General features: G+C 56.4%; 2 protein-coding genes across 2 annotated transcripts; both read right to left on the reverse strand.

Annotated features, from left to right (window-relative positions):
• Nucleotides 1-633: 633 nt before the first annotated feature.
• MAFG (MAF bZIP transcription factor G) lies at nucleotides 634-2,094 on the reverse strand. The gene is given in 4 exon segments (XM_050714456.1): nucleotides 634-1,375; nucleotides 1,377-1,730; nucleotides 1,814-1,859; nucleotides 2,036-2,094. Coding segments are annotated over 4 exon segments (558 nt in total). The 3' UTR covers nucleotides 634-1,276.
• Nucleotides 2,095-7,342: 5,248 nt separating this feature from the next.
• On the reverse strand, nucleotides 7,343-12,741 carry PYCR1 (pyrroline-5-carboxylate reductase 1). The gene is made up of 7 exons (XM_035568623.1): nucleotides 12,485-12,741; nucleotides 12,317-12,387; nucleotides 12,055-12,234; nucleotides 11,164-11,385; nucleotides 10,584-10,676; nucleotides 10,018-10,181; nucleotides 7,343-9,912 (listed from the first exon to the last, which is right to left on the reverse strand). The coding sequence occupies exons 1-7, from the start codon at nucleotides 12,549-12,551 to the stop codon at nucleotides 9,753-9,755; spliced, it is 957 nt and encodes a 318-aa protein (XP_035424516.1). The 5' UTR covers nucleotides 12,552-12,741; the 3' UTR covers nucleotides 7,343-9,752.
• Between the last annotated feature and the right edge of the window lie 45 nt (nucleotides 12,742-12,786).

The following is a 12,786-nucleotide window of genomic DNA, read 5'->3' on the forward strand; positions in this document are numbered from 1 at the left end:
CCACCACACCACAGCGCCACGCACGAGCTCAGAGAGCACAGAGAGCGCAACACAAGGGGACACAACGGAAGCCAGCAAGATCGAGAATAAGTCACTTTGGTACAATTGCAAAAAGATATCAAACAGGACTTGCCTCTTTTTTTGTCTTTTTCTAAGTTTTATAAATAAAGTCTGATAACTCTTTATAAAAACTAACCTCAGAGCCACAATCAGTTTGCGGGAGGTTCATGAGAAAATTTAAAATTATTTATTTATTAACTTTTAACTAGCAAAGTCTCCGAGAATATTTCCCCATTCATATGGCCAAATATTCTCACCCTCTTGGATAAAAAAAGCTGACTATAAATACGCTCTCTCTTCTGTCTGATTTTCATTTTAAACTTAGATAATTTAATAACTCTTAAAATGATGTTTCTCTCTTTAAATAAAGGGCTATTTAACCACATAAACTGGTTGTGTAAACCATCACACTAGAGACACTTGATACCCTCAAAACACGGGGACAACTAGTGATTTTGGTCTTGTTCAGTGCAACGCTTTAGGCACAAAACCGGCCTGCAGTCAATATGGTACCTTCCCTCCCTCCCTCCCTCTCCCCCAGGTGCTGGGCCCCCTCTGCAGGCCCTGTCCTGGCTCCCTCCCCTTTGCCGGAGCAGAGGCAGCAGGGCATGGCAGCATCCTCCCTTCCACCACCACTAGTCCGCATTGCTAACGCAACAGAAGTTTGAAGGAAACCCACTGCTCGGGCACAGAGGCACACCTAGAAACAAATACCAAATCTATTACACAGAACACCCCAACTGCGACTACTGGTACCAGATGAGACAAAAGCAGCAGGCTCAGGCACCTGCAGTCAGGCACCGTGATACACCACCTGGAAGAGTAATGAAATAAAGCCTTTGGAAGTGACTGAAAACTGGGGTTCCCAACCTCCAGGAAGAAAGTCTCCCTCCAGGCCTCCCCAAGCCACCAAGCCCACTTGCCGCACCGTCGGCCACGCTGCGCAGACTTCCTTTGGCTAGAACACCAAGATCTCACAGTCTGTCCCAAGGGCAGCTGAGGGCTACAGACTGCTGGGTGGAAGGTTCTGTCTGCACAGGACAAGGGATGCATCACCACTGCTCATACAAAATAAAACCAGAGCGATCAGCAGGCCAGTCCTGGGCCAAGAAGAAGGAAACCGGACCCGTGTGGGGAGGGTTTGTGCTTTGGGGATTCCAGGCTGGTTTTGTGCCTAATTGCCCTGCACAGACAAGCTCAGGCAACACTCGCTTCACTAAGACCGGGCGTCCGTTTTGGATTTCACTATTGTGATGACACTAGTAGTAGCAACCTTGCCAGGGACGAGGGGCCCCATGCTGGAGGTGAGAGGCCCCCCGCACAGGGGTGACAGGGCTCCGGGCCACGGTTCTGGCGAAGTTCTGGAGTGCCTCGTATTTGGAGCGGAGAGCATCGAGTTCCATTTTCATGCTGGCATTCTCAGAGGCCAGCTTCTCCACCTCCTGCTGCAGCTCTGCCTTCTGCTTCTCCAGTTCCTCCTTCTGGGTAACACGCTTGACCCTACAGCTGGCTGCGTAGCCTCGGTTCTTCAGCGTGCGGCGACGCTGCTTCAGCTGGATGATCTCCTCCTTTGACAGGCCCCGTAGATGCTGGTTCAGCTCCCGCACAGACATGGTCACCAGCTCCTCATCTGTCAAGCTGGTCCCATTCTCGCCTGGCTCCCGCTTCACCTGGAAGAGAAGGCCGCATGCATTCACAAAGCCTGAAGCAGGTACCCACACCCGCCCCTGCTTTCCTCCCCCTGCTGCTTTACCTTCAAGGCCTTGTTTCCTTTGTTGGGGTCGTCATAACACGACAGCCTTGTCAGTCAGGTTCTGGAAGGGAAGGGGAGGTCAGGTTAGCCCCACCAAGATGCAGCAGAGCCTGCACTGCTCTGCTTCTGGAGCGGAGTCCAGCAGCAACGCCCCGTGCTGGTGCACATCCCACTAGCCTCCCCAGACAACGCTCAACAAGCACCCAACTGCACTGGACTCACAAGCGACAGATCCTGTCCCCGAGCAGAAACTGCAGCCCTTCCACACCCCTACTGCCCATGGAGACTTGCAGCAATGGCTGTTTTTTGTTTGGGGTGGGGGAAAATTAAAAAAAAACTAGGAGGAGCCAGAATACACGGAAGCCACATCTTTAAAAATAGCCTGGCAGGCAGCAGGCTGCGTCCAGAGCACGCCTGCCTCCGGGCCAGTCACGCTGACTCAGCATGCTGGCAGCCTGCGCCTCTTGCTCCCAGCCTCATCCTCGCAGCCCCCAGGCACGGCGAGGCGTCTGGCCGCTCCAGCACACCCTCCCCAGCTGCTGCCCGAGCACAACCAGAAACTCCTCAGGACAAGAGTTCTACCAGACTCCTGGTGATCCCAAGGACACAAACCAGCGCGGTTCATGAGCAGCAAGCAGAGGGGAAGCCTTCGCCTCCACAACGCACCTCCCTGGGCACGGAACACCATTACTGCGGTCACTCCTCTCCAAACTTTCTCTGCTTCCCAGCAAAGCCACCACATTTAGATTAAAGTCAAAGACCTGCAGCCTGACACTGCCGCACAAGCAAGCATGTGGGCACACTGGGATGCCATCGCAAGTTTGTGCTGACACCTCAGCAGCCCCCCACCTCTCCCAGTCACCCAAAGCTGACCCCCAGCTGCAGGTCTTTTCTGTAAGGAAGTCCCTATCAGTCCGTGGCCATGCCAGGACAGCACCACCGTCTCCTTCCCTTATCTTCGGGGCCAAGATACGCTCACAATAAAACAAAGATTAAGGGAGACCAAAACCAGAGGAGAGCAGACTCCTTCACTGCCAGGGAAGGTGGGATTTCAGAACTGGTATGAGCAACTCACGAGCTTGTTTTTATACTGAATCATATCTGAGCTCCTGTTTCTGTCCCCACATACCTCCTCCTCTCAGGCTTTAGTTCAGAATGCTACTGCACCACCCAATGAATTGAACCCTCAGATATCACTCGACAATCATGTCTGTGTCTCAAACAATCTGGAACTGAAAGCGTCCTTAAGCAAGGCAAGCATTCTTGTACAAGTACAGTCCACAAGCACCTTTGTACCTTCAGTCCCAGTCAAACGGCAATTTAGTTTGCTACTATTTTGGTTGATAGATTTAAAGGGTAGAGTTATAGCCAAGAACAAGCCAAGACGTACAAGTCAGCAAATATGAACTTCTGCTCTTCTAGCAGCTGTGGCTCAGGCTCCCCACAGTGCATCTACTGCCTGTTAGAGGTGAGCGGATTCAGCATGCTCTAGGACACCTAGCAGAGAAGTAAAATTCAGATGTTCCCAAAGACTCGAACCTGCCAGGAGGCAGGCTATTTATACCCGGAAGACAATGTTCCTTGCAATGAGATGTCCACTACAACCTGACAGTGCTAGCGTAAAAGGGTCACTTTGCCAGCCAAAGGAGGTAGCTGCACTGAAGCAGGCAAACAGAGGACGGATCACACACAAGCTATTGCTTTGTGAAGATCAGTTCTTCATTTTCCCATACCATTCTATTTTCTTCCTCTGTTCCCCCCTGGCAAACAAAATGCCCACCGGGGAAAGGGGCAGAAGGAAGGGAGGCTAAAAATATCACCACTTCAGCACCTCTCTGCACTGCTCTCTGGTGAGCACAAGGGACCAAGGGCAGCTACAGTCAATGGTGCTGCAGAAGTTTGTTTGCCTTGCAGTACTAAACAATTCTCAGCTGTCTGGCAAACGCTCAAACTTCCTTCATTATAGCGGAGCTGAAAAAACAAACAAGGCAACAAACGTGCTGCACCAGGCAGGGCACAAGGGAGAGAGCTTCTTGGGGCAGGCTGCAGAATCAGGAGGGGTGCTCACACAGTCTATACCCTACAAAGTCAATGACTTACTCCATCCTTTACGTTATTTCTGTTAAATCTATATAAACCCACAAATGGAAACACTAAAAGAATGGACTAACCTGTGGGAGGAAATTGGATGTTCAAGTTTACAGCCAAATCTGCTCAGCAAAACCCTTTACCGGGAGAATCCAGAGGTCTATCAAGCACTAGAACTTCTCCTATCTACATCATATAGCTAAAAGGTGACAAAGTGACTTTTTCAAGGCTGCCAGGAGGAGTAATTTTAATGAACCTCACTGCAACCTCCCAAACCCACAGCCAAACCACTTTCAGACCTGAGAGCTGCTGTGAGGAAAGTCAGCACAGATGCGAACCAAAAGGGTCTGTAGCTGAGAGACCACAGCTGGGATTACCCCACAGACTGTGACAGCCCCAAAAGCTGAGGCAGGGTCAAGAGAGCTATCAGAAATCAGACAAAAGAAGAGACTGGTTCCAGCCCCCTTGCAACACCAAATTAACTTTCTTGGACTTCAGCGTTTTTACCCAGAGGAACAGAACTCTGTCAGGCCTTGTTCTCAGAGCAGCCTTCACTCTGTAACAAGGCCATGCCCGAAAGCACCTGGTGATTTCGCCTCCCCTTATCCCACAGCCCCCTTTCCCAGAAGGATCAAAACAGAGATGCAGCAACACACAAGCCTGCCAAACTGAATGGGAAGAACGGCCTGGGAACTAGCTGGTTGCTATCTTCTGGTCATGTTTAAAGGGCTGGAGATGGGCTATCTGGCGGCTGGCCCACAGGACACACAGAGAGCTGGCACTGAGACAGACCAAACTTGGTTTAACTCTCCAGACTGCTGATTTCTCAGCATTTGATAGCTTCCCAAAGAAAAATCACACTGAAAAGAGCCAAATGTGATGACTGCAGTGAAGAAAATGCAGCCTCAACACATTTCCCCAGAGCTCAAAAGGCCTGAACTCAGCACAAGTGCAGCCAATTCTTTCCTCAGCTTGAAAAGCACCACAAGAGAGCTGACAGCACCGCGCATGATTCAACGCAGGCCCCATTCTCCACATTCCTGATCGCAGAACCGTGCCACGAGCCCAGTGTAAACACGGTGACGTCAGCCGCTCCGGCGCAGGCTGCCCGGGACGGCGCCGGGAGGGAGGCCCATCTGCAGGGACGTGGGGGCAAAGGAAGGGGCCGAGCTCCACCACAGCCTCCGCTGCACAGCATGCACAGAAGCGTGCGGTTTTGCTGCCAGCTGTCGGGCACACAGCACGAGAACGCTGTCCCCCAGCATGGATTTCACATTCTGTTTGTTTGCTTTTGTGCAAATTCGTTCGCACGGGTCCTCCCAGAAATCCAAACAGATCAGGCAATTTCCCCGATTACACTTGACGTCAGGACAGCGCCTCTGCTGCGCATCCCACGTTTCCCTCGGGAGTCCCTGGTGAACATCGTGTCCAACCAGAGCACTTCCACAGCAATTCTTCACTCGAGGAACCTGCCCACGGAGCCGGCTTTAGCGTGCTTTCACAGATAAAGGCAACAGCCAGCGCTCCGAGAACCCTTCCAGCCTCCCGGGAGCGCTTTCCTTCCCCCACGCGGTTCAAACCATCCTCAGCAGCTGGGGGCGTCCCGTCCACGAGCTGCAGGAACCACCCCGCACACCGGGAGCCCGCACCCACCCCGCGCACCAGGAACGGCAGCGTGGAGCGAGCGAAGTACCCCCGGGCTGGTCGGGGGCTCCCACCCTGCTCCGCAGCCCCACCGGCAGGCTCACCTCCCGCTACCGACGGCGGGCGTTCGCTCTGCTCGGGGCCGCCCCAGCCCGCTCCTGGCGCGGCCGGGGCCACGGGGGCCGCACGGGGCGGTGAGCCCGCAGCCGAGCACCGGGCAGGGGCCGCAAACCCCGCGCCCGCGAGCTCCCGCCTGGGCGCCCCGGGCGGGCCTCGGCGCGGGGGAGACGAGCCTCGTCCCGGGAGTGGCGGAGCCGAGGAGCCGCCGGGAAGAGCCGCCCGACGGCCCGGGCGCGCCTCGGCTTCCGCGGCCCCGTCCCCGGGAACGCTCCCGCCCGCGGGGTCGCCGCGGGCCCGGTGCCGCGGGGGGGGGGAGCGCGGGGCGCAGAGGGGCGGGGGCCGGCGGAGCGGGGCCGCACACCTGTTGCCCGGCCGCCGCGGCGCACCGGGCAGGGCCGCGACACGGGCGGCGCCGGGCGGCCGCCGAGCCCCCGCCAATGAGTCAGCGGCGGGGACCCCGCGCGGCGCCCGCCGGCCCCGCCCGCGCCGCCTCCCCCCCCCGGCCCCGGGCGGCGGCGCCCGCCCCGCCCCGCCCCCGGGGACCGGGCCCGCCGGCCCCGCCGCCCCGCCCCGCCCGGTGCCAGGGCCGCGCCCGCGCCGCGCCTCCCGCGGCCGGCGCCGCCGCCTCCGCCCGCCGCGCGGCCCGCGGAACCCGCGCCCACCTCGTGAGGGGGCCGGCGGGGGCCGGGGCCGGGGCCGGGCCGGGCGGAGAGGCCGCGCTGCAGGGACCGGGACGCCGCTCGCCGCCGCCGCTCGCCGCCGCGTCACGTGATGTTTGGGTCACGTGGCTCCATTCATGAAGCGCCTGGCGCAAACCGCCCCGCGCCTTAAGGGGGCCGCGCGCTGCTGTCCGAGGCGGCGGGGAGAGGGGCGGGGCCGGGGCCGGGGCCGGGGCCGGGCGGGGCCGCGCCTTAAAGGCGGGGGGTGAGAGGGCGCCGCGCCGGGCCCCCCCCTCGCCGCAGCCGGGCCGCAGCGCTGAGGCGCAGCGAGGCTCCACCGGCGGCCCCGACTGGAAAGCAGCGCCCGGCCCGGCCCGGCCCGGCGGGGAGGCGGCGCAGCTCGGGAGCGGGGCTCGGGGCTCGGCCCCCGGCCCCGCGGCGGGGAAAGCGCGGCCCCGGCGGCTCGTGCAGCCCTGGGCGGGCCGCGGCAGCCCCAGGCGGCCCCGCGGGGGGCAGCGGCTCGGCCGGCCCGGCTGTCATCGTCCGCGGCACCGGCCCGGCGGGGATGTCCCCCCGGTGCCACCTCGCGCGCAGCCCGGCACGGAGAGCCCCGCGCGGGGCACCCGCAGCTCCGGAGCGGGAGCAGGGAACACGCAGCCCGCGCCCGGCTTCAACCGAACCGCGGGTGCAGCGGCGGAGCCCCTGCCAAGCCGCCCGGTCAGGGCAGTCTGACAAGGGTTAACGCCGCAAACCCTCGGTGTCCGAGGACTTCAGCCAGAAACCTTCCTTTCTTCCTTCCCTTCTCTCGGAAGACAAGCCGGTGGGACGGGGCCCCAGAACAACCCGGGTCGCTGCTCAGGAGCCACGGGTGAGGAGCAGCAGGCTGGGCACTTCTCCCACCCAAACTAGTCTGAGACAGGGGTGCAGCAGCACACGCAGCGGGGGCTCCGAGGGCCTGGTGGCTGCTCCGAGAGGCAGGAGCCATACCCAATCCAAACAGCCAGAACTAGCCCCAGACCTCTGTCAGAGAAACAGTTTATTACGTAAAGAGCGAAGAGGAGTAGCCATCTCTCATGCCTACAGCGTCATGCCCTGCTACCAGCCTAACACTAGAAACATTTAATCAGCACTAGCACCTTTGACAGCTTCTGCATTGATAAGTAAATGCATTTCCTGCATCACCTAGGTGCACAGGATTCCTCTGGAGACAGTTAGCCCACCTTAAGTGTCTTCCTTTTACCAGTCCTCCCTCAGTATACCTCAAGGTAGAACGTGGTATGACACATTTATCCCTCCAAATCCATTCTGTCCCATCCAGTTTGCTGCTCCCACTGCAGCCCAGTAAAAATGACAGGGGCAGCACACACATTTCGTGCAGTTTTATGGCTTGAGATAGGACTCAGGCTCTGGGAGAAGAGTAAGGGCAAGGAAACCATGCAAAGAAGTTAGCTATAAAGAAACCACATAAAGCAGTAGATGCTAACACTTTAGGGCTGTTATGGGGATGAATGCCAAAACTGTGCCTGAAGGTTAACCACCTCTCCAAGTGACCATCTGTCGTCCATCATCTGTCTGATCAGCATTGGTCCCTTCTGTGCTTTGAGCCTACAACCACGCATCCCTCTCCCTGTGGGTCCAGAGAAGAGAGCTGCTGTGTTGACCCCAGCTGCCCCCAGCCCACCACACCACCAGTTCATGCCTGGCCTGGTGCTCAGGGCTGTGCCAGCACCAGGAACGATTGAGCAAGGCCTCCCTCTCTGCTTTCTACGGCCACAACACTGGCCAGATTCCTTCCCTCACAAATACTGGAATTTGGTGGGCAGAAGGAACCACTGCTTCTAGAACCCATACTTGTTTTTTGCTCATGAATTTAAGTTAGATTTGGGAAATTCTCCACGCTGGAACAGCAAGTCTTACTCCTATGCAAAAGCATAGTCAGCTGGATGTATTTCACCAAGCAAATCCTTATTGCCAGATAGGTCTGAGGCACTCATGTCCCACCTTAACCACTTTTGTGTCAAGCAGGGACTGACTTTCCTCCTGGGTCCCATGCAGGATGAGCTAGGTGACATGGGACAACATCTGAGCCGCAAGCTAGGCCAGGTGACTCAGTGTTTCCCTTTGGTCTTGTATCCTAAAGAAGTAGGAATGTAAATGCGTGAAGCACCCCTCAACTTGTTTCTAGGCATTTTCCCCTTTTAGCCATTAGCAATATGACACCTTCAAAGAAACAATATTAAAAAAGACATAATTGTGCCAACATAAAGTGAGACTGAGGACTTCTATGCTGGAATTCACCAGCCCAGGAGCTCTACTGGGAAAAGTGCTGTCTGGAAGGGACAATCAGCTCATTGCAACACTGATGGATTGCACAAGCTTAAGCAGTGTTAATAAGCATCAACACTGCAGTCTGAGAAGGAGGTACAGCCTGAAGCAAAGAAAGGTGCTGAGAAGAGTCCTGACATCAACCAGTAGTCCAGCACCCAGGTACCAAACCCTGCTCAAGCCTAGGGGAACATACAGAAGGTTTTCTCTGTAGGAGAGTGTCCTTCAGCTCTGCTCCCTGCTGCCTCAGGAGCAGTGCAAAGAGCAGAGCATCAGGGAGCACAGTGGAATCGAAACTCATCCATGGGTATGTGGGAGCAGATCCTGCCCATGGAGATCATGAAGGTGTCAGAGGGAGGGAATAGGGAGCACTCACTACTCCTCTACCTGCCTAATCCATCAAGCAAGGCTAGCAGCAAAGGAAGGACAGTGAGAGCAGCTCATGGTTCCTCCAACCACATGGAGCAGGAAAAAAATGGGTAAACAGCAAAGAAAGAAATGGAATGTGGCCCAGGGGTTCACACCATCGCTTTGTCAAAGTCAAGGCTGATGGGAAATGGAGAAGAGGCACTTTGGTACCTTGTAAGAGGTCCATTAGAGCCCACCCTGTAATGTAGTACACAGAATTGTATTTCTGTGGCAGCACCTGCTTTAGCTAATACAGACAGCAACAAGACACAAGCTCTGACAGCAGATGCAAGATGGGGTAAGTGGGATCCAAGCCTGGTTCAAGCCTTTGAGATCAAAAAGCATTTGGAGACTTCTTTAAAAACCTATTAGAAACCATTTCTGCATGGGACACAATAAACACTGCCTGAGTTCTGGAATCATTCAAGGCTTCTGGACAAATGATGCCCTTGATGAAGCTCTGATGATGGTATCACACCTGCCCAATGGAGAACGGCAATGCTAGGGGACAGTTGGCACAAACTCCTCTAGAGGTTACAGACCCTCTTCTACAGCTCTGCTCTGTCCCACAGCTGCTGCAAGCCAAGAGCCAGGTATGGAGGACACCAACATTCAGAGTAAGCATTTTCCTTAGACAAAAAAGAAAGGGCATGGAGGAGACTGATATTCAGCAAAGCCAGACTACAGCAGTCTGTTCAGTTCTTCTTGCTGCTGGGGCTCTTATTGGTAAACAGACTGACTTTGCTGGCAGATGCCAAAGACAGAGAAGGAGACTCCAGTTTCACCTTATCCAACAAAGTCTTCTTTATGGCTGCTGGGGAGATCTTCTCTTGGTCTGCCAAATGCTGCAGCTCCCTGCAATGGGGTAGTGGGAGAGGGAGAGAGAAAGACATAGCAAGAGAAAGAAGCAGGGTTTGGGAGGGAAAGTTTGCAGGCTCTTTAGGACTTTGTGTTGCCCACCTTGTCCGGATGCAAGAAGCCTCCACAGCATTGATCAGGAGGGAGCGAAAGCCACCACTCTCTAGAAAGTGCAGGGCATGGATGGTGGCTCCCCCAGGCGAGCAGACGTTGTCCTTCAGCTGACCCGGGTGCTGTTCAGATTCTAACAGCATTTTGGCAGCACCCTGTAGTGAGGAAGAGGAGACAGCTACCAGAACTCTGACTGAGGAAACCCACTGTCAAATACTCCTGTTCTCTGCTGCACAGAGCGGCACCTAAACACTCACAGCAGGCAAAACTGGTCTGCCTGAGAGCCATTAGCAGGCTGCCAAAACACTTCTCAGAGCTGAAAAAGCCTGCAGAGGCGTGATGGTTCCCCAGGCCCAGCCTCCCACAACACCATCAGCGCCAGCTGATTTCTGCAGACACTTCTTATGTCCCCTCACTGAGAATCTGTGTGCATTCAAACCAAATGTATTTTTAAGTAGATCCAGTAAGGACTGAGATCATTTTAAACCATGATGCACAGAACGCTCTGCGCAGAGCAGGCACAGAGTCAAGCGCATTTCAGAGGAAGAAATACTGACCAGCAAAGCCTGGGCTCCAAGCCGGACGGCCAGTCTGCGGGGAAGTCCCATTTTCACACCTCCATCTGCCAAAGCATCCAGGGCAGTGAATGCCTGAGATGAGAGAGAATTAGAAAGTGACCAAAAGTCTCTATTCCAAGACCAATATTCTTATGGAGGACAGAATCCAGGGATCCAGGATCACATTGTGACTCCTATCACTTAAAAAGACTTGACAGAAGTCAGACCCTTTACTGTACTGATGCCATGCCAGGCTTCCCTCCCACTAGATACAGCTGAGCTACAGGGTCAATGGGAAAAATTCAGCTTCTAGGTCATACTAACAACAGGCCCAGGTTTTGCAACACAGACATGCGAACACTGCACACTGACTACGGACTTCAGACTCATCCAACTGGTAACGGAATTTTGTTGTTGACCTATGCTGGTTATAAACCAGATACCTGGATTACATGTCCCATCACGAACGTGAGTAATGAGAAAAACAAGAAAGCACATGCTGAAGTTGCACGGATTTTCACTGCATGCAAAGTCTACTGTTCCCCCCTAGATTTTTACAAGTTGAGGAAGCAGCACATACATACGCAGGGCCACTGCCACTGAGCCCCGTTACAGCATCTATCAGGTCCTCTTCCACTTCAGTGCAGAAGCCTACACTGGCCATCAGCTGTTCCAAGAGCTTCCCATCCTCCACGTCTGCATGAGTCCCAGTGGCATAGACTGTTGCACCTTCCCGGACAATCACAGGGGTGTTCGTCATGCACCTGATTACTTTAGGTGTGGGGCAGAAGGCCGAGAGTTTCTTAGGACACAAAATTATTGAAGAGGGAGAAAGAAAAAGGAGAGGGAGAAAGAAGAAACTTCAGTGTATATTTGGCATACCAAATAAGTTGTCTAGCAAAGGACTCCCAAGGGGCAAGAGCAATTCAAGCAGAGGAACAGGCAGACTCCTGTATCCCAAATCCCCCGCTTTAAGCCAAAGTAGGCAAAACTTAAAAGGGAAGTCTTTTGTATCACCAGCAATTAGAAAGCTGAGCAAAGCTACTGTTGGGAACAATATCCTGAACACCTCCCACATCAACTCACAAGTCTCCAAAACAGCTCCTGCAGACACTTAGCAGAAAGTCTGCAGAATTTCAGGGGACATGACCCACCTCTGTTGAGAGAAAAAAGATCTTATAACATTACACACGATAAGAGAGCTGGCACAAAAACTACTACAGATTATTTTGATGTGGGCAGGCAGAGGGGGCCCAAAGCAACCAGAAGGGTGCAGTATGAACACGGTACTACTGGGAATCACAAGCAGCGCCAGCCCTTTGCACCAGCTGCTGGAAGAGGAGAGCAGGACAGGCTCGAGGCCGTCTCCAGCGTGGTCCTGCCCTACCAGCTTTGACCCCCAGGGTGGCCGTCGCAGCACGGGGCCGAAGGACGCGGGCCCCAGGAGGGCCCTGCCCGCGGCGCCCCTCACCTTCTCGATGGAGCTGATGGTGACGCCGGCGGCGCAGGAGACCACGATGTGGCGGGCCTCGATGTCGGGGCCCACCTCGTCCAGGATGAAGGGGATGATGGGGGGCTTCACGGCCAGGAAGAGGACGTCGCTGCCCTTCACCGTGTCCTTGTTGCTCACCGTGAAGTTCACGCCCATTTTCTGCAGCGGTCGGGGACAAACGGGACGGCTGTGGGCCGGGGCTGCCCGCCGGGGGAGCTCCCCGCCGCGCCCCCGCACTCACCCGCAGCCCGCTCACGGTGGGCAGCTCGGTGTCCGGTGAGCTCGCCGTGATCTTGTGCGCGGCCAGGACCCCTGCGGACGGCACCGCACGGCACCGCGTCAGCCGGCACGGCACCGGACGGGGCGGGCCGGGCCGGGCCGCCCGCCTCGCCCGCGCCCCGCCACCCACCTGCGGCCGTGAAGCCCCTGGCCAAGGCGAAGGCGAGCTGCCCGGCCCCGATGAACCCCACGCTCATGGTGCGGAGCGGAGCGGAGCGGAGCGGGTCGGTGCGGCGGGGAGCGGAGCGGAGCGGAGCGGGGCTGCTCGGAGCGGAGCGGAGCGGAGCGGGCTGGGCCGGGCCGGGTCCCACCTGCGGCCACACCGCCGTCCACGTGGCCCCGCGCGGCGCGGGCGGGCTCTGACGCGGCGCGGGGGGCGGGGCGGCGGCGCGCAGCAAATGGGCGCGCTGCAGGGCGGGGCCGCGCCGCGCC

This window comes from Cygnus atratus, chromosome 18 (genome assembly GCF_013377495.2).
Source record: "Cygnus atratus isolate AKBS03 ecotype Queensland, Australia chromosome 18, CAtr_DNAZoo_HiC_assembly, whole genome shotgun sequence".
In the NCBI taxonomy this organism is placed as follows: Eukaryota; Metazoa; Chordata; class Aves; order Anseriformes; family Anatidae; genus Cygnus; species Cygnus atratus.